Source organism: Caretta caretta, chromosome 4 (genome assembly GCF_965140235.1).
Source record: "Caretta caretta isolate rCarCar2 chromosome 4, rCarCar1.hap1, whole genome shotgun sequence".
Lineage (NCBI taxonomy): Eukaryota > Metazoa > Chordata > Testudines > Cheloniidae > Caretta > Caretta caretta.
The window spans coordinates 89,832,011-89,857,779 of record NC_134209.1 but is presented as its reverse complement, the minus strand read 5'-3'; the positions used below and the strand labels follow the sequence as shown (position 1 = coordinate 89,857,779).

General features: G+C 40.9%; 1 protein-coding gene across 2 annotated transcripts in view; it reads right to left on the bottom strand.

Moving 5' to 3' along the window:
• The window catches only part of WWC2 (WW and C2 domain containing 2), a 184,594-nt gene that overhangs the window by 66,620 nt on the left and 92,205 nt on the right, over window positions 1-25,769 (bottom strand). For both annotated transcript variants that reach the window (XM_048847885.2, XM_048847887.2), the window contains exons 3-8: window positions 18,964-19,167; window positions 17,143-17,219; window positions 13,106-13,185; window positions 4,265-4,394; window positions 2,343-2,489; window positions 988-1,061 (exon numbers count right to left, since the gene is read on the bottom strand). In XM_048847885.2, coding sequence (XP_048703842.2) covers window positions 988-1,061; window positions 2,343-2,489; window positions 4,265-4,394; window positions 13,106-13,185; window positions 17,143-17,219; window positions 18,964-19,167 — 712 coding nt within the window. The remainder of the gene's footprint in view (window positions 1-987; window positions 1,062-2,342; window positions 2,490-4,264; window positions 4,395-13,105; window positions 13,186-17,142; window positions 17,220-18,963; window positions 19,168-25,769) is intronic.

Here is a 25,769-nt window from a genome sequence, read left to right as displayed (position 1 = left end):
TATGCACATATTATGTCTAAATAAACATATTTAGACATAATATGCATCTGACGTGCATCTAACATGCATCTGACGAAGTGGGTATTCACCCACGAAAGCTTATACTCCAATACGTCTGTTAGTCTATAAGGTGCCACAGGACTCTTTGCCGCTTTTACAGATCCAGACTAACATGGCTACCCCTCTGATAAATAGGCATAGTAAATCTCTTCCCAGTGCTACATAATATTTTCTGGTGGTCAAGGAGAATCAAGTGCAACCGACAATTTAGGACAACTCTGCCCTGCAAAACCTGTTTACAGGGTTGTGGCAGCCTTTAATCAAAATTTCATTACTTTTCTGAGCAGTCACTGCAGCATTTTCTCTGAAGGACATCCCACATTCATCAGTTGTGGAGATTTTGATTTCCTTTCTCCCGGGGCAAAGCATTCAAAAGGTTACAATTGGTTAATTTATCCAAGCTCCCAACGGAAATGAGATCCTTAAGCCAATCAGAGACTATACTGGAACTCGCACGCTGAGAAGAAGCAACTCTGTAAAACCAAAAAGCCACTTGTGCCATAGTAAACTGAAGCCCTGATCCTGCAGTAGGATGTACATGGGCATAAGGGTTTGCCAGTACTTTCTGTGAGATTGGGAATTAACACTTAATTTACTCCACTTCCTTAATCCTGTGAACTGCAGTCAAATTATTGTATTTCTGTATTGTACGTCTGTATTTTTGTTTCTAAACATGAACTAATATTAAACTAGAACTTGTACTTTATAGTAAGAATAAACCAGTACTCAAGTCTCTGACAGAAGTAAGAAACAGGAGAACAGCCTTGAAATGAATGCATTGGCTGCAATTTGTCCAAAAATACCCTCCACTAGATGTCATGGCATGGCAAGCACAAGATTAGTTGTACTGCTACAGAATGCATTATATGCTGAAACATGTTCCAATTCACGATCTACTTAATTTAACAAAGCAACTAACCCTATTACCTTCTTTTTGCCTCTTCATATTGAAGACTTAGTCTGACTTTTTCAGCTAAATTTGATCTACTTTTCACTCCAATCTGTCGAGAAAAAAAATCAACTTTATTATTATACAAGACACATCCACAACACAAAGCAAATGCATGTACTACAGAAATTACTTACTTAAAATGGAAAACATGCCCAGTAGTAGCAACACAGTCTGCCAACTGTTTTTCAGTACAAGGTCTAATTAATACACTACTCAAATTCATAATGTTTCGTGATTTTTTTCTTCTGTTTATTTTTGTTTTCAACTGCTAAATTGACATTAGGGCCACATTCAGATGTGGTGTAAGCAGCTGTGACACCACTGAAATCCTACTTTGAACCACATTGGTTTCATCCAAAGTTCTGACTTCAATGGAATTCAAAGTAGAACTTCAATGGAATAGCATTTGCTAAAACCACACCTAAGTTACGCCCTGAGGCCATGTCTACACTTATCGGGAATCCACGCTGCTGCGATCGATGCAGTGGGGTCAATTTAGTGGGTCGAGTGAAGACCCGCTAAATTGACCACAGAGCATTCTCCGGTTGACTCTGGTACTCCACCAGAACAAGAAGAGTAAGGTACGTCGATGGGAGAGCGTCTCCCATCAACACAGCACAGAGTAGACACGGCAGTAAGTCGACCTAAGCTACACTGACTCGAGCTATGTTATTCACGTAGCTGGAGTAGCGTAATTTAGGTCGATTTACCACAGTAGTATAGACAACGCCTATGTCTTGAAAACCTAATACAATCTTTTCTTTATACATTTAGCTCATGAACGCCCAGGAAAATGCCAATGTTTGATAAACATTTCTGAATGCAAACTCATGACAGGTGTCTAGGTTAGTTACATACAGAAGATTTTAATGACAATCACTGAAAGGCTAATACACCAACTGGTTTTCAGCTGGACAAAAATTAAATTATTAGGTAATTTTGAAATCCTGTTTTTCAAAGAGATCAGCTTTAAACTTAACCTCTATGTTACTTGGCTTTCATAATATGTTTTAAGATAAAATGGCTCATAAAAATAAATAAAAAATACTTCCCAGTTATAGAACTGTTCATCTATATTATGTAAGAATTGTTTGATAAAATCAGATTACTATACAAAGGCTTCATGGCAAATTATTTATTTAATTTGAAATAAAAATTCAGATTAAATTTTTAAGGGGAAAGTAAAAAAAACTTACCCGGTAGCAGGGTAGGTAATTTTCCCTTACACCTAGTTACACACACAGCAATAAGAGTAAAGATTCCAATCCCATCAACAGCAGCATTCTACCATCATTCTCCCTTTACCCTTGCCAAAATAAAAAGGACTTACATCGCCAGAAATGTCTGTCTGAGACCCTGCATCCAGAGTCTGTCTAGAGAGAGACAAATGAGAGTTTACAGAGCTGGACCTCAAATCTGGTTCAGATCTCCCAACGGTCTGGTCAACGTGAAATCGCTCTCTCAACTTTGCAAGGCTCTGAAATCAGAGAATGCTTTACTATTACATCTTCGCACTTCAGGAACATTTCACCACTGCTACATATCAATGTATAGTTTAAGCACAATAGTGTGAAGCTTATTTCCTCATTCAGCTCCAGATTAGACCTGGGGAGGTGTACAGTTGAGTGTCTCTCTTCCTTTTACATGTCCATTCAGGCTGCATTCAGATGAATGCCAGGACTGCATGAGCCTAGTACCACCTGCCACCGCAAAAGTTCCAAGAGAAGAATCAGAGCCTTGACCTCATGTCCTTTTTGCACCAGCCAGCACAGCTGGCCAGCTGTAGAGGGGAATGCATGGGAGACCCCTTAAGAAAGCTGTTTCTAAAAGGCACAATAGAGTCTTCAGGAGCAGAAGGACCACAATGTAATCTGAAAAGGATCCCATACATAAATTGTATCTGAGACATTTAATCAAAAATCCCAAAAGAATAAACATTCAGTTTTCATTTAGCACTAAGTTATCCAGCCATCCAAATAGCTCTACTGGTTTATTTATACCCAGAAACACATCTCCATTATAAAGCTGCTCAAGATGAAGTATGCTGTCTTTGGGGAAGACACTACATCTTCCCCTGTGCTTGGAATACCTTGAGAAGATTTTGTGGACTACTTCAATATAAATAATAAATGGTCTTTTCTGTTTTTATAGATGGAGAAACTGAGTCTTGGAGAGGGTGATTTGCTCAAGGTCACACAGCAAGAGAGAGGGAGAAACAAGAACAGAACCACGGTCTCCTGATTCCAGTCCCAACCTATGAAACTAGTTTGCTTATATTGGCAAATTACTGTTCAGGCAGTGCCATGAATTAAACAAATTTGTCCATCGAACTTCATGGCACAATACACAGTAAAGTTCAGTGATCTGCTGGACAGGATGAAATAAAGGAAAGAGAGCTCTGTTATCTTTCAACCCTTTGTATTCCATATGCAGATGGAAAGTCAACCTTTCCATGTCCTAATATTTTATAAAGAATTGCTGATCCAAGTAAACAGTGTAACCATTTCAAAATAAAAAGGCAGAAAATGCTAATTTAATCTTGGACCTTGCATTCACAACAGGTTAATTTTTATTAATATTAAATCAAATCAATATATGACACAAATGCAGAAGATAAAAAGATAATAAATCAAATGCTTAAGACAAGTAGACTTCTCAGACAAAGTGAAGGGTACATTATGACCCTTTGTGTAATGACAAGAAAGACGCTTTTGTTGTTATTGTTAAGTGAGTCAACTAACTGACTATTTAGCTACTTATGCCAAAACATGTTTTCCGGAATGGGTACAGTGGAAGTTAGACTCAGGGTGAAATCCTGGCTCCACCGAAATCAACAGCAAGACTTCCATTGACTTTAATGTGGCCAGGATTTCCCCCAGGTTTCTTAAGTACAGGAGGAAAAATATTTAACATGCATTCTCTCTCTCTCTCTGAGCTATGATTTGTATGGTTAATGCTTGGCTCTTTTAAAGCGATTACCACCACAGGAACTTCTGGTCAGAGCCAGGATATTTATGTTCTCGTCCTGACGCTGCCAGCAACTTGCTGTGTGACCGTGGGCAAATCATGTAATCTTTAAATGCCTCAGTTTCTTCATCTAAGTTGGTATATGTAGTGTTGCAAAATTATTTGAGTTCCTCTGATTAAAGACATTGTACAAGTGAAGAGTAGTTAACACCACTAAATCAGGTTAGGATTTAAAAAAAAAATTGTTATCTTGAGGGGTTGATGTCAATCAATCAATACAAATACCTGCATTAAATCTTGTTTTTCTCTTTCTCCTGAGCTTATGGCCTTTCTGATAGACTTCAGCTCGCTCAGAATGGCTTTGGCTTCACTCAGTTCATACCCACTCTGACCTCCAGACATTTTTTGATCAATTCTGTAAAAAGACAGGTTGGGAATGCTTGACACAGAAAAGAAAACAATGATCCTTGCTGGTCCATTTTAGGAACAGTTCATTTCTAGAGAATGGGGGATGAGACAGACAGCTTCCTTATTAAAATAACTACTTACCTTAACAGAAAAAGGGAAAGGAAGTTTTCATTAAAATGTTTATCATGTAAGCCTTGGTTTATGCACTGAAAAAAAAATCAATCCATCCCACATCCAGTTCCAAGCTGGAGAGTTTCTATAGCTATGTACCCATTAGACAAATTTGGGAAAAAATGCCCAGTGGCACCACCAATTCAGCAATAGCACTGGAATCCTCAGTGCAGACAAGACTTCAGCAGCAAGGTTAATGACTCAACAGTAAAGAGATCAGAAGCTGTTGGAGTCTTCTATAAAAGTAGGACGCCTGCAGATACTAACATGAATACAGCTGAACTGGTGGTAGCACTGATGACATTTTTTTTCTAAATTCTGTTAGTGTAGACACAGCCTTTGGGTGCAATTTAAATAAAATACTAACTTCTGAATATTTAATTGTGGGGAGGGAGGGGAAGGAATTATGAATTCTTGCTGCTGTCAATGATCACAGTATAGTCTGAATTTTTTGTTTTGTTACTTTACACACTCCCGCTCATCTCCCCCACATATCCAGATCCATGCTGTGGCACTTTGACAGGTAAGCAGAAAACAACAGCACCAAGCTTGGCTCAGCGTCCCTTGATCCATCCTATTCTTAGGCATTCTATGGTTAACAGCAGCAGTTCTGTTCTCACAGACAATCTCCAGGCTCTCTTTTACCCACAGAATGTCTGGAGAATTGACATCATATGCCATACAGTAGGTAATTTACAGAGTAAACAATTCTTGGAATATCAATGATTTTTAAAAGTTGGTGGGGTTTTTTTTGTTTATTTTCATTTTAGATGTTTACTCCGTAGAACATAAAGACAAAAGGTATTTCATCTGGTCTTGCCATGTTTACTTTAACAAGTGCCATTTATAAACACATTTCTCCTATCTAGTACTATTTTACTGAATATTTCATAGTATTGTGCAAACTATTACAGCTGTGCCTCGCAGAATTTAAACAGAAACAGGCATCTTCACAAAGATCAGCACCTAGTAGAGAATACATTTTTATGCAATTCATTTTCTGCTTCTTTCATCGTCCACCATCTTCACTTGAAGATGTTAATCTTGTGAGTGAGGAATGCATAAACACTTCCATGATCAGAAGTCATACTGAGCATCCAGTGCATGCACAGTTACTTACAAGAATACTTATATTAGAGAACTATATTTTTCCCTCTGACTTTGGACATTAAGATCCAGTTTTCAAAAGTAGGTGCTAGAATTGCAGCCATAATTTTTCATGTTCAAGATTTTGTGTAAGGAACTGCATTTGTACAAGTTTAAAATTACTTAGACAAGTTAGAGGTCTTCAAGCCACCAGGGCCTGATGAAATGCATCCTAGAATACTCAAGAAGCTGACTGGGGAGATATCTGAGCCATCAGCGATTATCTTTGAAAAGTCATGGAAGATGGGAGATATTCCAGAAGACTAGAAAAAGGCAAATATAGCGCCAACCTATAAAAAGGGAAATAAGTACAACCCAGGGAATTACAGACCTGTCAGCTTAATTTCTGTACCCAGAAAGATAAATCGAGCAAATAATAAAGCAATCAATTTGCAAACATCTAGAAGATAATAAGGTGATAAGTAACAGTCAGCATGGATTTGTCAAGAAAAAATCGTGTCAAAGCAACCTGACAGCTTTCTCTGACAGATTAACAAGCCTTGCTAATGGGGGGAAGCAGTAGACGTGGCACATCTTGACTTTAGTAAAGCTTTTGATACTGTCTCGTATGACCTTCTCATAAACAACCTAGGCAAAAGAAACCTAGAAGGAGCTACTATAAGGTGGGTGCATAACTGATTGGAAAACCGTTCACAGAGAGTAGTCATCAGTGGTTCACAGTCATGCTGGAAGGGCATAACGAGTGGGGCCCTGCAGGGATCAGTTCTTGGTCCGGTTCTGTTCAATATCTTCATCAATGATTTAGATAATGGCAAGGAGAGTACACTTATAAAGTTTGCGGACGATACCAATCTGGGACGGGTTGCAAGTGCTTTGGAGGATAGGATTATAATTCAAAATAATCTGGATAAATGCAAAGAACTCCTTTTAGGAAGGAACAATCAGTTGCATACATACACAATGGGAAATGACTGCCTAAGAAGGAGTACTGTGCAAAGGGATCTGGGGGTCATAGTGGACCACAAGCTAAATATGAGTCAACAGTATAACACTGTTGCAAAAAAGGCAAACATCATTCTGGGATGTATTGGCAGGAGTGTTGTAAGCAACACACGAGAAGTAATTCTTCCGCTTTACTCCGTGCCCACTGGAGTATTGTGTCCTAGTATTGTGTGTTGGATCATATTAAAGAAGTTCTGTATTAAAATCACAAATGAGTTTGATTCCCCAGAGTTTAAATTCCAGGGTATTACTAATTAAGAGGTCTCTTGGTTTTTGGTACTGTTTCTCTCCCTCTATGTGTGAAACTTGCAAGCTGCTAATTGTGTTAGTACATTCTAAGACAGAGTCTGTTCTCAAAGCAATTCACAGAGAGAGAGACTCAAGGCAATACTCTAACAACAGAAACAGCACGCAGAGACTCCCCGCCCTTTTGTTGTATTAACAATTGTAATTAAAATAGAGATAGAGGATGTATGTGGATGGATGCTTGGTGTGGATAATAACTGAATGATCAGGGAGGTGCCAGCCTAAGAATCCAGTGTCCATCGGCTGAAGAAGGCATCAAGTGGAAATAACCAGAGGACCCCCAGAGGGCAGACTGGAATCCACCCAACAGCCTCAAGAATGGGAGAACCAAAGAACAAGATAACATCTAGGAGCACGGGAGCCGTCAGGAATGTGCTATCTGCTGATTGATTCAGCAACAGCATGATGAAGCAATTCCCATAGACTGGCATGGGAAGAAATTCCTATAAAAATAGACTCTAAAAAGTGAGAACTTTGGGGTCTGATTCTGCAAACCAACTTCCAGGAGCATCAGATGAGCATCTGACAAGGCCCTGCTCCCTCCTCATGTCCAGGCCACCTGGCCAGTGGCTTGGCATGAGCAACTCTAAGGCTGGTAACTATGATAACAACCTTGCAGAACCTGTGTGTGTGTGTGTGTGTGTGTGTGTGTGTGTGTGTGTGTGTGTGTGTGTGTGTGTGTGTGTGTGTGTGTGTGTGTGTGTGTGTGTGTGTGTGTGTGTGTGTGTGTGAATGAATGTGTGAATAAATATGAGATTGAATGGAATGTTATAACTAGAACTAACTGCTTACTATGATTCTTTCTGTATTCACAATAAATGTGGTATTTTGCCTTTTTCCCTTTAATAAGATCCTGCTGGCTTTTATTTTATTGGTACAACATTTGTATTAGGCCTCAGCTGGAGTATTGTGTCCAGTTCTGGGCACCACATTTCAGGAAAGATGTAGACAAATTGGAGAAAGTCCAGAGAAGAGCAAGAATAATGATTTAAAGGTCTAGTAAACATGACCTATAAGGGAAGATTGAAAAAATTGGGTTTGTGTAGTCTGGAAAAGAGAAGACTGAGAGGAGACATGGTAACAGTTTTCAAGTACATAAAAGGTTGTTAGGATGAGGAGGAAAAAAATTGTTCCTCTTTACGTCTGAGGATAGGACAAGAAGCAATAGGCTTATGTTGCAGCAAGGGAGGTTTCGGGTGGACATTAGGAAAAACTCTCCATCACTGGAGATTTTTAAGAGCAGGTTAAACAAACACCTGTCAGGGATGGTCTAGATAATACTTAGTCCTGCCATGAGCGCAGGGGACTGAACTAGATGACCTCTCGAGGTCCCGTCCAGTCCTATGATTCTAAGCAAATCGGCTATGTGTGTGCAGAAATGTAGTCTGCACACACAAATCTAAGTTTTTGTCCCCCATGTGAAAACGTTTGGTAATGAAAAAAAAAACAAAACCAGTGCCAACGATTATAAATGCTGGAATAAGGTAGACCATATTTTCTGAAAGGATTGCCAAAGCCAAATATTCAGTTTTATCCGCAAGTGCTGCACAAATTGTTTAATTGACAGCTGTGTGCATAACACATTCTGCACAGAAACTTGGGTGTATCTTTTTGAAAATTTTGTTCCGTAGCTGTAAACAAAAGATGAATACCCACACCAAACCAAACATGACATTTACCTTTTGACTCATTTTTATTTCACAGCAGAAAAATGCTCTTTTTGTCCAGAGCACTTACACCATAAAACAAAGGCAGTTATCACACATGGAAATTGCAATGGGTGCACATTACAGAAGTGGAAATATATGTTTGTTTTGGCCCAACCTAGTTATTAGCCCACATGATTCGAATACAGTGCCACAGCACTGAGACCATAACCCAACAGAGAGGTGATGGAAGAATAGGCTTTAGAAATAAAGATAAGAGGTTGTGAAACATTTCCACTCAGCACTCGTTTTATACAGACAAAATAAACTGGGTTCCAATTTACATCAGAAACTCTTATGAGCAGGGGGACATTTACTGCCAGTTGTCACTTGACTTTTCATGAATTACCTCATTTCTAAGGTCAAATAGCTATAGGACATGCCTATGGCCTAGAGCCATGAATGAGTGGTCAGGTAATAAACTGCATGCTGCTTAATAGAATGATGTGCCACATTCAAACTGCAACTTCTTTATTCTGTATATAATTAAGATGGACATGAAGAGACTCGGACACATAAAATATTCTGTCTTCCTGTTTTAAATTAATGGATTAGTGCTGTTCAGAAGGGACTGCCTGAATTTCTACAATAAATGTCCATTGTTTTCCTGTGGTATGCTGCTGACAGTTTCTCAAACATGCTTTGGAGTCCTATCAGAATTACTTGCAAGCAAACTGCTTTAAAACAATACTTCATTGTTGCATTAATATAATAAAGCCAGCATGCTTGGCTAACCTTTAATCCAGAGACAGTGGCATGAGTTTTTATTACTTTAAGCTTCAGAATTTTTTTTATTTTTTTTTTAAAGTGCCCCTCCAGTGAAGTTTAATTTATAGTTAAATAAATCCGGGCAATTATCTTTTCCCTTTCCCTCCTCTCATCCTATTATAGATTTAAATAATTAATATCTCATTTTTATTCACAATTAAAGAGTTCAAGGAGCTGATATTATGAGCTGCTGAATGCCTTCCACTCCCACTTTGACTTTGGTCTCTATATGCCAACACAAAGGAAAATAATTTAGTTTCTCTTTAGAGCTACATCCCCATCCTTCATTCTCATCGCACTATGACTGAAGCAGCAACAGTTGTGTTCACTTTTTTTGCTAGCAGTTTCCTGAACCAGGAATTTCTTCCATCTCAGAGAATCAGGTTGTGTAAAAGTGTTCTATTAAACTACACAGGACGTAGTTTATAGTATGTTTTAGTTAAAACAAGTTAAGATACCTTTGGAGAATAAGCCACAACGATAGCCTGACACTGCACAGGAGAGCAGAGAGATCTGGGTTCAATTCTCAGCTCTTCCAGTTTGTGTGTGAACTTGAACAAGTCACACTCTCTGTGCCTCAGTTCACTATCAGTGAACGAGGGATAATAATTCTCTTCTCCAGTGCCTTTGTAAGTTCTTCAGGACAAAGACTATCTATTATTATGTGACTGTCCTGTATTCAGAGCAGAGGTGAAACTAAGCCGGTTCGGTCCAGTATGCCATGCCGCACCGGACCAACTTCCGCAGGCTGGCGATTTAAAGAGCCCAGGGCTCCGTGCAGCAGCTGGAGCCCTGGGCCCTTTAAATTGCCGACCAAACCCTGCTGCCGGAGCCCTGGGGTAGCGGCATCAGAGATTTAAAGGGCCCGGAGTTCCACTGCAGTAGCAGTGGCTGGAGCCCTGGGCCCTTTAAATTGCCCCGGAGCCCCCAGCCGCCTCTGCATCTGTTAGCTCCAGGGGTGATTTAAAGGCCCTGGGTCTCCCAGCCGCAGCCGGAACCCCAGGGCCTTTAAATCTTGATTTAAAGGGCCCGGGTATTTAAAGGCCCTGCCTCTTCCGGTTGAGGCCACGCCCCCTGCTTAGGACTCCGGCGTCCCGGTAAGTCCTTTAAGTTATTTTCACCCCTAACTCAGAGCCATAGGATCCCTGGTTTCAGTCGGGACCATTAAGTATTACCATAATACAAATAATGGTATTAATAAAATGCTATTCAGACTAGACAGGAAAAACATGTTTGTTAGCAAGGTGACAGCTACAGTATGTACCGGGTCACAACATGCTGTCAGTTTCTTTAGTAATAGTTCTGAGCAATGCTTAGTCACTTAGGGCCTGACCTGCAGGAGTGAAGCACAGCCGCCAGTGCTCCGAGCCTCTGAAAACCAGGCTGCTACCGCTCGACTATGCAAGGTGCCGAGCATCCTCAACTCCCATGGAATTAAATCAACTCTTTGTAGTATGAGACCTTTAGAGCCAATCAGGCAGCTCAGAAGTTGCACTATTTTATTTACTGATGCAATCTATGGCTGAGGCCTTGCTAACCTACACATTAACATGTTTTCCAATTACTGCTATACATTTCCATGACACATACAAACTTGCATTGTTTTCCTGTGCATGGTATTAGCCTAACTATGCCACTTCCTGCTCCTAGGTAGTTTATAGAGCTGTTTTAGAGTATGGTTATTAACTCGCTTCTCCTCATTTTGTCTTATTGTCTGGTGATCCTCCAAAAACCTTAGCAGCTGTAATTACAGCTGCTGTCTCTGCTCTGCTCTGAGTTGATATGGAAACATTCCCAGACAAGGTGGCAGTATAGTGCTGTGAGTAACTGCGAACAAGTAGTTACAATTTAACACACTTGAGGGAGTGCAGGAAGTTAATCTGCTAAGTAGCTGTGTTGAAGCCGGCATGGAAGGCTTCGTTCATAACAACAGACTTTCCTGCATGTACATACACCTTTAGCTAGCAGCTGGAAACTCCTGACCAACCAGTAGTGAGTTCCACCAGGGGTAAAACTGGCAGACATTTTGAACATCAGTCAGATCCAGCCCAAGTCTGCAGGGAGAAGATAGAGCTGCTAGGGGTAACCCAGGCTGAGTCTGTGGTCTCAGTGTCTGAGTCTCGATACAGTTTTTTTGTAATTTTACAGAAGTCAGTGGAATTGAGGCTGGGAAAAAACCACAAAGTAGACTGGAGGTCCAATTTCTCAGTGAAGTGTGTTACATAATTGAACCAAAGACACCATGTGTACCTAACAGCTACAGTAACGGTCAGTTTTTCTCTGAAAATTTCATCTGAAATTGTTTCAACATCCACAATACTGAGCACGTACACAACTGGTTATGTGGTGCAACTGGATGTTTTATCAATATAATACCCAGGATGAGCCCATGTGAAAGCAGAAGTCCCAATCCTTGTATTTATTTTATAAAGGTGTAAACATATATATTTTAGGGTTTAGACCCCGTGTAACATCCTTGACTTTAAAGGAAAATAACACATCGCTAGTTAGTGAGGTTAGTCTAGCCAGGAGCACTTCCACTGACTAAAGTCAGGCATTGTGGGACACTGACAGCTGGAGCCCTGAAACCCTCTGGCTGACATCCTCAGCCGTAGGCATGGGGCTCACAGAGGTTTCCCTCGTCTCCAGCTGTTAGGCTCACCACTGGGATACCCCAACCCGACAGCCCGAGCTGTCAGCAGGGTACCGGGTTCATATCTGTGAGCCGGAGCAGGCTGCAATTTCACAGCAGGAAGCCTAGCAGCAGCAAAATTGCCATTTTTGTCTGTTTCCTGGCTACTATAATTTCATGTTTAGACTCCGGCAGGGGCCTCACAGCTGGAGATCCCCCAGCTTCCGACCCCTGCAATCCCTCACTGGGAGGCGGCAACAGGAGGAGTGAGCCTACACTCCCTGACAGCTCAGGCTGCCAGTGCCCAATATAACAGCCGATATAAGTAACCCCATGTCTACAGAGACACAGTGTTGCCCTAACTACATCGACATAAGCACTATATCTCTCGTGGAGGTGGAGTTATGTCGGTGCAGTGGGCCGCTTACTTCAGTGGAAGCAGCACTGTAGTGGAGACGCTGACATAATTAGGTCAACGTAAGCTGCCTTACAGCAACCAAACTCTGTAGTGTAGATCAAGCCTGAGAAGATTCATGGTGCAGGGCTCAAGAGTGATCAGTTTAAAAAGGCGAGATCTCCCTTAACTCCCAAAACTGCAACTCATTTTGAGCTTTTCTCTGCTGTGCACTGTTCATACCTCCTTATAGTAGCAGACCTCTCTCTCCATTTCAGCTGAAGGGGCAGCCAGGATCTAACTGCACTTCTTACGGGACTTACGACAAAGCCTCCTTCCCACCCTCTTCCAACACTCTCTGGTGTAATGGGCAAGTTACATATGCGATGGAACTTGTTTTACTGATTTTTTTTTACTCCCAAAGCAGGTTTGTGGTTTCTATCGATTCTCTGGAGCCTAATAAAAAAAGCTTTAGCCCTTTGGAAACAGTTTATTTTTGGTGGATTCTTTCCAGCCATTTTCTTATTCCTAGTCTTTTCACTGCAAATCTGTGCAATCATAATTGTATTCGGTTTAGCCTAACAAGTAGAATGAATTATTTAAGTTAATTTCAATTATTTTCTTATACTTACTGTTGCAATGTTTCAAAGCCCTGTTCTTTATAGAGCAGTTCTTGCTTCATATGAAAGAGCTCCCTCTTCAGCTTCTTAACCTTTTGTGTGAAATCAAAGCAAGAATTAGAAAATTCCTCTTTTTAAATAGTGTAACACATGGTTTCCAACAATTAATACAGACTCTACATGAGATAAGAAAAAAAGGTAAATTGCTGTGTGTGATGCTTTTTAGCAGTTATATAAAAAAAGGCATTCTGTTATCCTCTTGATGTCTGTGTGCAATTTACCTCTGTGTTAAAGGGACAACATCAGATTAAAACACATTTCTTATTAGCATTGACACTAGGTTACTAAACCTGAGAGAATTTTAAAATGTAATTTACTTTTCTCCAGTTACGCATGCATGGTAACTATTTTAGAGAGCCAGTCAGATTTTTTTAAGTTTTCTATTATAATATTTTCACTTGGTCATTCCAAGAAGCTCTCAGCTGGTTATATTTCAATAGAGTCAGAAGAGAAAGTGTTCCTAGTCTCCTCCCGAACTGTTCCTTTTTATAAAACTAGTATGTTGGCTTGTCTGTTTAGGCTGTTTGTTTACTTTTTGCATTTCACTCAGCCTGGAAACAAGAACAGAATAGTCAATTTCACTTTTGTTTCTAAACAAATCAGTTTCTAGATTCTCAATCACAAGGCTGGTCTGTTTTGGCTACAAACCCATACACACCAACTATATTTATTTAGGAGGAACATTTGAGGAGAACACTTTTCCTACTCTAACAAAAAAAAAAATCTCCTCAGTCCAATGGGGATTAAAGGAATATTCCTATTTTTTCACCCTAATGTTGCTATTTCAAATACAGACAGATTGGGATGTGCCATCCAAAAATGTCTGTCAGTGACAACAAAAAGCTCTGTTGGAACGGTTTTTAAATGTCATGTCAAAACTTTCCAAATAAACTAAACTTAACTGTGGAGGCCAGCTATGGGACAGTGTCCCTTTAAAGTAAGTAATAATTACTTAACACATTACAGATGTCATTGTGGCAGTAATACCCACATGAAATTGTGGAGTCTTGTGATAAATTGCACTTATGACACCTCTGACAGCCTTACTTCCACTCTGCACACTAGCCAATCTGCCTTGGGACTACTTTTAACTTTTTAAAAAATTGTTATTTGAAAATGAAAACCCTGCCAAATATTTCCTACCTTCCCCTGCCATGATGGACTTTAAGCTTCAATATTACATTTGCCAGAAGCCCAGGATATACAATATTCAGTCTTGCACCAGTGACCAGTTTAAGGTTCAATATACAAATCAGAAGGGCTAGAAATCAGTGCTGTCTCATTTGGAAAATGGAGCTTCTCCCCTTTCCAGTGAAACACACAGCACTTGCTCCCAGCCCTGGAAAGTCATGAGATAGAGGATATTTAAAATTACAACATTATTTTGTATTTTATGTGTTATTTATGTAACTTTTAAAGCTTTCAAAAACTGTATTCAATAACATTTCTCTTCTTCATCTACTATGAACCATATAGTTGACTCATAAGCAATATAAAAAAAAAACATTACATTTTTTGCCCCTCAAAACAGCCTTAATTTTCTTTTCTGTGAAGTGTAGCAAATAGAGTCTGATTCAAAACTCATGAAAGTCAATTCTTTCCATTTATTGCAATGGGCTTTGTATCAGGGCAAATAGAATACAGGATGGTTTCATATTAAGGTTTTTTGGCACTCATTAAGTTAGAATGACCTCTATAAATCATGGCTTTAGCACTCATAAGTAGCACAAAAAGAAAAGGAGTACTTGTGGCACCTTAGAGACTAACCAATTTATTTGAGCATAAGCTTTCGGATGCATCCAATGAAGTGAGCTGTAGCTCACGAAAGCTTATGCTCAAATAAATTGGTTAGTCTCTAAGGTGCCACAAGTACTCCTTTTCTTTTTGCGAATACAGACTAACACGGCTGCTACTCTGAAGTAAGTAGCACAGACATCCTAAACTAATGCAGATATAGTCTTTCTATACCACCATTGTCTATTCTTTATATATGGTACCACAGGTAGAGTTGCTGCTTTACAAGGAAAATGAAAAAGACAAGGCCCTTACTCCAAGGAATTTACAATGTGAGATTAGACCGATGTAAGTCACAAGAAGGGTACTGGGAAAGTGGTGGTAGACAAAAGTAGTGGGGTTCGCTTCTTTGCCAGGAGAAAATGGTAAAAACTTGGTTGTGTCAAAATTTCTAGTTACTTTTAATATAATTTTGATGATTAACTATGGGCTTTGTTACAATTACATTTTGAGACCTATCAGTCAGCCAGCTTTTACTCCATTTAATGTGTGCCATGTAAATTTTATATCAAAGTTTTTTTTTTTACTCAAAAAATGTCATGCAGTACAAGTCAAACACCTCACAGAAGTCCAAGTACATTACATCAACACTATTACCTTTATCAACCGAACCTGTGTTCACATCAAAAAAGATCTCACATTAGTTTGACAGATCTGTTTTCCCATGGTGACTGACATATAATTATGTTACCCTCCTCTAATTCTCTATTAATCCAGTCCCGTATCAGCTGCTCCATTATCTTGCTTGGAATCATCAGACCGACAGACCTATAATTACCCAGGTCATCCTGTTTACCCTTTTTAAATATTGGTACAAACATTAGCTTTCTGCCAGTTTTCTGGAAATAAATATGGTTAAATGCCTTAGCCATTCCTAAAGGGAGCCATCCACATGTAGAGGCAATCATTTGCCCTCCCCATCATATTTATTTTAGAAGCTCTTGTTCTTCTCCCATCCCTGGCCTTGTTGTCCTGTCAGACTCTCCTACAGGCTTAAATCCCTCTTCCCAGAGGGCTCCCACCTCTTCAAGGGTTCCTGAAACTTGCTGCTGAAATATGTTCTGTAATCTGCTGGCCAGCCACTCCCTAAAAATTAAGTAACTGGCAATAATGAACCTGGTAGAGGAGTGGGAAGGGTGCGCATGATCTGGGAAGCAAATTTACTGCAGTATGGTGTGTGTGTTAAATGTTAATGTGAAAAAATAAGTTAAACGTGATGTCATAATTTTTCCAAATATTGGCTGTTGATAACACTAAATTGTGATTTTGACTACATATAAAGAGGAGACATAACTTTGGGGCTGCTGTAAATGCTGGGAATTGTCCAGCAGGGGACACTGAAAGCTCTATAACTGGCACCCCTTGTGTAAATTCTATGCATACAGAACTATGTATCCTTAGCACCGATTCAAGCACCAAGTTTTGACAAGACAAAAAATTCAGTACCAAATGGACAACGCAAATTGTCCAAAATGCAGTGTTTGCCACAGTTCACATAACGGAACTCCCTCCTCCTACTTAGATTTTAAATTTATTCTATACCATTTCCCCCCTTATTTAAGGTTAATTCATGAGAGTGTAAAATATAAATCAAACTATTTATTTTTCATATTATTAAAAAGATAACCAAATCCAATGCCTATAATATGCAGAAATCTTTTAGTAGTTGTGTACAGAAGCACACTTATGTTCACTACTTTGTATCTGCAGATTAAAACAAGTCCCAAATTATCCTGGTCATTACAACTTTAAAACCAATTCTGCTGTGAGAGCCCCAAAGTTGATTTTAGAAATAAAAGGATCTCATTTTAAATTAAGCACTGGGTGTTGCTCCACATACTAGGCACTTTTAAAGGATTTTTCCCTCTCCTTTCCCAGCTTTCGCCTTTAAAAAGGAATCAATCAATTACTGAATTATTTTCTAGGTGAAATAAATTATGAGGCATATTTAAACCAACGAATATATTTCTCAAAGTTAAGTGTGTTCCCTTTAAAAATTAATTGGATTGATTTTTAGGATGATTTGGCTAACAGTTTAATTAAATGCTTGAGTAGCATTTAGCCAGAATGCTGGGTGGTTTCAATATCTGGGTGCAAAAGACCTCAATCTGAATCTCTGCTAGCCCAAGCTCAGCACACTGCAGTCACGAACCTTATGCGCAGAATTCCAGTAGAACTAAATTAAGTATTCTTACCCTTAATCTTGTAGTGGAGATTTCCGCCTTCAGAATGTCAGGGTCATATTTTGTGCTGGATGAGGAGCCTGAGAATACTTATTTAAAAAAAAAAAAATTTAACTACTTTCAACCATTAAATCTTGAAGAGTTCATTTAGCGCCAAAACTGTGAGGTTAACGTAATAGTGCAAATAAAATGGATATTCATTTTTAAGGTGTACCTCTTATTACAGTACAGTCAGCATCTCTGTGTGACAATAATTAATGAATTCTCAACACATTTTCGTCTACTTTTGCTAACATCATTTGGGTGAGTTCAAAAATTTAAGGGAGGAGAAACTCTTCCTCTAGGATGGAACCCAAGGCAAGTCCTCATTTCCCCCTGCTTTCAACACCTGGCCACCAATCTTCTAGCTGGGCAGCACACTTTGTTGGGGAGGGAATCTTCAGAGCTCAAGGAGCTCTCACAACAAATAGGTTTTCTGGAAGGTGGGTTTATTCAGCTGGCTGAGACTAGGGTTGCCCACTTTCTATTTGCAGAAAACTGAATACCCTTGCCCCACCCTTCCCCAAGGCCCCACCCCCCACTCACTCCATTCCCACTCCCTCTGTTCTTCGCTCTCCCCCACCCTCACTCACTCACTCATTTTCCCCGGGCTGGGGCACAGGGTTGGGATGATGGGGGTGGGGGTGCAGGCTCTGGGGTGCAGGAGGGGGCTCCTGGCTGGGGCTGAGGGGGTTGGAGTGTGGGAGGAGGCTCCAGGATGGGGCCAGGGTGTGGGAGGGGGTATGGGCTTTGGGCTGGGCGTTTTGGCCCCCCTCAGTGGGGGCCAGAAATGAGGGGTTAAGGGTGCAGGAAGGGGCTCTGGGCTGGGGGTGTGGGATGAGGGATTTAGGGTGCAGGGGGGGCTCAGGGCTGGGGCAGGGGGTTCAGGTTCTGGGTGGCATTTACCTCAGGCAGCTCCCAGGAAGCTGCAGGTATCTCCCTCTTGCTCCTAGGCAGGGGCATGGCCAGGCAGCTCCGCATGCTGCCCCTGCATACAGGCATCGCCACTGCAGTTCCCATTGGCCGTGGTTCCTCCCTGGCTGCCCCTACACTTAGGAGCCAGAGGGAGATGCCGGCAGCTTCCTGGGAGCCGCACAGAGCCTGCTGTGGGTGGCCAACCAGACTTCTAACATTCCGGTCGAAAACTGGGTGCCTGGCAACCCTACAGCCTGAGACCCCCTACTCTTCTCTTCAGGAGTTGAGTTTGCTGCTTTTTAAACACTACCCACCCTAGAGTAAGATATTTGGTCAACCAACCCAAACACAGATCTCTCAAAAACACTATACTGGCCACCAGCTTCCCTCCTTTGTTCTGAGGATTTAAACCAAATTGATCTCACTTATTTTTATTGAGCCCCATGCCTTATATCGGCACATTTTTTGCAAAAATTAAAATAAACTGTTACCAACAGCAAGCAGTGAAATCTACTGCTCCATCTATCATTGCCACCTGTTTACATACTGAGTACCTGGTGGCTGCATGCCAAAAAGGAACAAGTGATCCTGTATCCTTAGAACACCAACCCACCTAATCTAGATTCCAGCAAACCATGTGAAGGAACAGATTCCAGAGCCAAATGCCTGGCCCAAATTTCTGTAGGAGTTCAACTGCATTGGACAGACCAGAGCTTTCTGCAGCAGAACACAGTTGCCTTGAGGCGCAAAAAGTGGAAAGGCTGTCAGAAAAACAGCCAGGGGCCCAAAACACTGAGGACTAATCTTGAATTGCAGAACAAGAGCCATTACAGAACACGATCAAAGGACTTACAGCGTACACATTTCTAATGTACTTACAGCTTGTACGAGAGCTTGATTTTTCTTTGTAGGCATCATTCAGACGTACATACTCATCCAGGGCAAGTGCCAATCTCTGTTCTTTCACCTGGTACAACTCCTTCTGGGTACTGAGCGCATCCTGCGCTACCATGAGATAGTCTTTTAGCATTCGCTCTTGTTCTTGCCTCCATTGTTTTCGGGGATCTTCTATCTGTGTGGTTTCTTAAAAATATATAGTTTTAAAAGCTTCAGCTTAGTTAAATGAATAGACTTCAGTGTGCTAGTCACTTTTGGTGTGTCTACAATTTTGGTTTTATTTGTAATTCAGAGTTCTAGTTTAAGTCTAGACGGTAGGGCTAGTCCCTCCACAAAAAGATAAGTCAGGAGGAAGAAGCTGGGAAGCCAGTATAAATAGCCTGGATACTCCACAGTTTCTTCAGTTGGTTTAGCTGTCTCAAAGAAATTAAAAGGGATCCAATGTTGCAGCTTTAGTACTACATGTTTTTTTTTTTTTTTAAAGAGTTCATTTTATTACCTTGTTAACTTAAAATGACAACTAAGCTTTGACTAGTATGCATGTGGAGTAGTTTATTTTTATAAAAGCATTTCTTCATTATTTTAGGGTGTATTAAATATTGTTTAACAGACCAACTTCAAAATGAGCAACTAATGCACAGTAGGTAATATAGTAGTATACATTCTAGAAGTTTCTAAACAGTTGGCATTGTCTTCTGAACTGATAAAATACCTTGACGTTTTAGGAAAAGCCTTCCACCTGAATTACAGCTAAGGTTCTGTTATGAATAACTGGGTCCATATAAAGCCCTTAAAGGAGCACAGACCACTTGAAATCTAGTTTATTTCAAAAAAGTTAATTAAAAGCACTTTCAGGCACCAGCATTACACCTGTTCTGGAGTCCCTCTACCATTTTTTTTTTGTGGTTTTACAATCACATTTTCCTAATGTTTTAAAAGGGTTTTCTCCCCACCTCTGCTGAGTAAAACGTTAAATTATTTTTCTTAATGTGTATTTGTGTTTTTTCTGCCATTAGCAATCTAATGGAGGAATGTTTATCCACACAAACAACATGGGAAAAAGTGAACCTGACTACAAAAAATGCTGTTAAATGCACAAGGTAAACACTCTTTAAAGTCATACTTACACGGGCTTTGAGAGGCAAGATTGTAGAAAGGTTATTATATTGCAAGAAAGAAGTGTGATTCACATGATATAAGATTGCCTTAATGCAGATACGTAAGGGGGCAGAATTACAGCAGCATTTTCAACCTTAACTTTAGCATTTCCTGGCTGCTTAATGCCATGTTAGCTTGCACCAAGTTATAATAATAAAGGAGAGGAAAGCTGATGTTCTCTTCAGTCATCCCCATGGCAAAGCTATCCAATCTGAAATCTAAACACTGCAATTCCATTATACATACAAGAAGATCATTAAAACTCTTGGCTCACTTCAAGATTTACAAAGTTTTATCAGCTAAAGATTTATCAGTTAAAGGTACAATAACTCCATATCAAATGACAAAAGGGAATATTCAATAATAAATGTTGATCACTTCAAAAACATTAATCCCACAGAATACAAACTGCTCTATTATAAGCAAGTGTCCTGTTTCACTCCACTTCCTGATATTACCATGCCCCTCACTAAAGACATTTTCCTACTTTGCCACCTTCAGGTCCCCTCAGGCTGCAAACCCAAATGCAGGTTGACCTACAGGTCCAAAAATCCCAGACTTCCACCCTGTGCAGCCCTTGAAGAACTCCATGGTCACTGCTACCTACCAACACCCTCCAACATACCATGTGACATCACAGGGCACATAATTACCCCATCACTCTATGCTAGGAACAGCAAGGAGAACCACAGTTTCACATATATTAACCTGTGAGAACCATGGCTGATGTACGTGTAGCCATAACAAACTACGTGTGTGCACTGAAATGGACAGAAACATTTACTGACTTTCCAGTTTTAAAGTTCCATGCTGTTAATTTATATTGCATTGCCTGTGGTTTTTTGCCTATTGTTTTTCTGCCCTGCTTTTCCCACTCAATGAAGTTCTATTTTTGGAGAATAAAATCATCTTTATTACTTCTCAACACATACTGCAGAATGCATAGCGGTACTTAAAGCAAACAGTACTTTTAAATGTACATACGGCACGCCCCACATAGTTAATGGCTTCAGGACAACACCTGCATTTATAAGCATACAGCAAACACTACTCAATTCTGAGCAACACCCAAAGCTCCCGGCCTACAGAACACTATTGTGGCTCACCGTTAAAGTGTTCTTTCAAAGCCTCCTGCAACCACTTACTCTGACTTTAAATGCCGCTCCACCTCTGTCCTCCAACCTGGAGGCAGCTTTTCCCCCTTTGCCTCACAGATATTATGCAAAACACAACAAGCAGCAATAATCACTGTGATATCACTGAGAATAATCACTGAGATCCCATCTAGTGAGTGAACACCATCACCAGTGTCCATTCAATCTATCAAAAGCACATTCATTTTGCACCTGTTGACCCAGTAGTTGGATCTTTCCTTGGTGCTATCAAGGTGGCCAGTTTACAGCTTCACAAGCCAGGGGACCAAGGGGTAGGCGGGGTCCCGCAGAATCACAATTGGCATTTCCAGTCAGGAAAGAATGTCTGTACCCACAGCTTTCTGAACATTCCTGCCTTCTTAAAGATGTGAGTTTCATGCATCTTCCCTGACCAGCCCTCATCGATACTGGTGAAGCATCCCCAGTGGTCCACCAGCACTTGCATAATCAAAGAATAATAGCCCTTTCTGTTGATATACTCTATGGCGAGGTGGGCTGGTGCCAAAACAGAGACCGTGATGCAAATCCATCCAGAGTATCTGGTATATTGTCGAGAGTCTCAGCCCTCCATTGGCAGAGATAATTAATAGCCCTACACACTTGCCTGGCAATGGCTCCCACTGTGGATTTTCCAACTCCAAAATGACTTCCCGCAGACCAGTAGCAATATGGCTTTGCAAGATTTTAGAGTGCAATCACAACACGCTTTTCCGCTGTCATTCTAGTATCATGCATTGAAGGGCTGGGGCGAGCTTGGCACACAGATCCAGGAACAAGACCTTTCACATTTGAAAGTTCTGCAGACACTGCTCATCATCTCAAAAACGACATTAGGATGCAATCCCACCAGCCATTTCAACCCCACAACACACTGTGAAAATTTCCCCAAAGGTATCACTGGACAGTGGCGCATGGCACATAGGGATACCTATTCATGGTGTACCGTACCTTGCATCAGTAGAAGCACTCCTGATGAGTAGGTGCAGTGCTGACGCAAGCATCGTGCACAGATGCCTGAGTGATACACGGACTTCAGCAGCTGTACACCAAAGTAATTTGTACTGACTGAAGTTTTTAGTGTAAAGGACCTTAAGCTTCTTCTGTTCCAAGGCAAGATCCCTGGTGATAATAATTACCAATAATACTTGATAGTCTTTCAAATTTTATCTTTTTTGGTGCTAACATTAGGCATACCTGGGAGGCAGAAAAATAAGACAGTTCATTAAATAAATTCACAAAAACAACAAGATGCCCAATTAATGAGAGGTTTGAGAATATAATGTTGATGACTCTTCTCCAAATACAGATACATGACAGTGTAGTGCACTTCTACTGGAAAAGTATACATCACACAAGCATAGGGAGAGAGAGGACCCATCATATAAAACTTAAGTGCAGTACATAAAAGATTAAAGCAGGGCAGCTTTATTCACAGTTGGCTTTCCAACAAGCTCAACACGGAAACGGTCTCTAAACTAACTTTAGCTACACACACACAAAATCCATGTTTACAGTCACCTGCTCTTTTCCACAGAGACAGCCGACACACACAAAGAAGCCAATCAACACGTTTTTACCCTCAAATGGGCAACACATGTCCCAACCAGTACATTTATTATTGCTATTGTGCTTTAAAACACCTCCACAGCTATTTACACAAAATACCGAGTGCTGCGTTTTCAGAGGTGTTCCTTCAGAATACGGACCCTGAATTTCAGAAAAGCAGACTTTGACTCCCTCAGGAACTGATAGGCAGGATCCCCTGGGAGAATAACATGAGGGGGAAAGGAGTCCAGGAGAGCTGGCTGTATTTTAAAGAATCCTTATTGAGGTTACAGGGACAAACCATCCCGATGTGTAGAAAGAATAGTAAATATGGCAGGTGATCAGCTTGGCTTAACAGTAAAATCCTTGCTGATCTTAAACTCAAAAAAGAAGCTTACAAGAAGTGGAAGATTGGACAAATGACCAGGGAAGAGTATAAAAATATTGCTCGGGCATGCAGGAATGAAATCAGGAAGGCCAAATCATACCTGGAGTTGCAGCTAGCCAGAGATGTTAAGAGTAACAAAAAGGGTTTCTTCCAGTATGTTAGCAACAAGAAGAAAGTCAAGGAAAGTGTGGGCCCCTTACTGAATGAGAGAGGCAACCTAGTGACAGAGGATGTGGGAAAAGCTAATGTACTCAATGCTTTTTTTGCCTCTGTCTTCACAAACAAGGTCAGCTCCCAGACTACTGCACTGGGCAGCACAGCATGAGGAGGAGGTGATCAGCCCTCTGTGGAGAAAGAAGTGGTTCGGGACTGTTTTGAAAACCTGGACGAGCACAAGTCCATGTGGCTGGATGCGCTGCATCCGAGAGTGCTAAAGGAGTTGGTGGATGTGACTGCAGAGCCATTGGCTGTTATCTTTGAAAACTCATGGCAATCAGGGGAGGTCCCGGACGACTGGAAAAAGGCTAATGTAGTGCCCATCTTTAAAAAAGGGAAGGAGGAAGATCTGGGGAACTACAGGCCAGTCAGCCTCACCTCAGTCCTTGGAAAAATCATGGAGCAAGTCCTCAAGGAATTAATTCTGAAGCACTTAGAGGAGAGGAAAGTGATCAGGAACAGTCAGCATGGATTCACCAAGGGAAAGTCATGCCTGACTAATCTAATTGCCTTCTATGACGAGATAACTGGCTCTGTGGATGAGGGGAAAGCAGTGGACATGTTATTCCTTGACTTTAGCAAAGCTTTTAACACGGTCTCCCACAGTATTCTTGCCAGCAAGTTAAAAAAGTATGGGCTAGATAAATGGACTATAAGGTGGATAGAAATCTGGCTAGATGGTTGGGCTCAACGGGTAGTGATCAATGGCTCCATGTCTAGTTGGCAACCAGTATCAAGTGGAGTGCCCTAGGGGTTGGTCCTGGGGCCGGTTTTGTTCAATATCTTCATCAATGATCTGGAGGATGGTGTGGATTGCACCCTCAGCAATTTCGCAGATGACACTAAACTGGGAAGAGAGGTAGATACGCTGAAGGGTAGAGATACAGAGAGACCTAGACAAATTAGAGGATTGGGCCAAAAGATATCTGATGTGGTTCAACAAGGACAAGTGCAGAGTCCTGCACTTAGGACGGAAGAATCCCATGCACTGCTACAGACTAGGGACCGAATGGCTAGGCAGCAGTTCTGCAGAAAAGGACCTAGGGGTTACAGTGGACAAGAAGCTGGATAGGAGTCAACAGTATGCCCTTGTTGCCAAGAAGGCCAATGGCATTTTGGGATGTATAAGTAGGGGCATTGCCAGCAGATCGAGGGACGTGATAGTTCCTCTCTATTCGACATTGGTGAGGCCTCATCTGGAGTACTGTGTCCAGTTTTGGGCCCCACACTACAAGAAGGATGTGGAAAAATTGGAAAACGTCCAGCAGAAGGCAACAAAAATGATCAGGGGACTGGAACACATGACTTATGAGAAGAGGCTGAGGGAACTGGGAGTGTTTAGTCTGCGGAAGAGAAAAATGAGGGGGGATTTGATAGTTGCTTTCAACTACCTGAAAGGGGGTTCCAAAGAGGATGGATCTAGACTGTTCTCAGTGGTAGCAGATGACAGAATGAGGACTAATGGTCTCAAGTTGCAGTGGGGGAGGTTTAGGTTGGATATTAGGAAAAACTTTTTCACTAGGAGGGTGGTGAAACACTGGAATGCGTTACCTAGGGAGGTGGTGGAATCTCCTTCCTTAGAAGTTTTTAAGGTGAGGCTTGACAAAGGCCTGGCTGGGATGATTTAGTTGGGGATTGGTCCTCCTTTGAGCAGCAGGTTGGACTAGATGACCTCCTGAGGTCCCTTCCAACCCTGATATTCTATGATTCTTGTGAAGGAAGATGCAGAACAGGATTTGAATGGGTCAATGATCAAATAAGATAAATGCAGTAGTGTTGGATTTTGAAAGGATACAATGATGTAGTTGTATTTTAAGAGTGACTAGTAACAATGGAGAATAATTTTACAAGATTGGAAGGTCTTGTCTTCAAGCATATTGTAGGTACTTGCTCTGTAGGTTTAAGTAAGGATTGCTCAATATGTGGCCTCAAGGCCAGTTGTAGCCCACAGAGTCCTAAAAAATGTAGCCTACCCCGTCCTTGTGACTGCAGGGCAAGGACAAAGCTGATCAGTGGCAGATTTTTATTGCTGACAAACTTAATAAAGCAATTTCTTTTTGCCTCTCAAAACTGCATATACAAATTAATATTATGATTATGTGAGCTTATTTTAGAATATGTGCATTCATAAGCACCCCTCTGCCTCCTGGAAAGTTGTTAATATGGTCCCTTCTGTGACTTCAGGATTAAAGGACTAGATACTTATTTACACAGGGAAATTGGCCAGCACTGCTATTCTAGAGTGGAAACTCTATTTCACTATAAATGTGATTTTATTCAGAAATAGTTACTCCACTCAAAGCTATCCCAGAATAGCCTTCATGTGT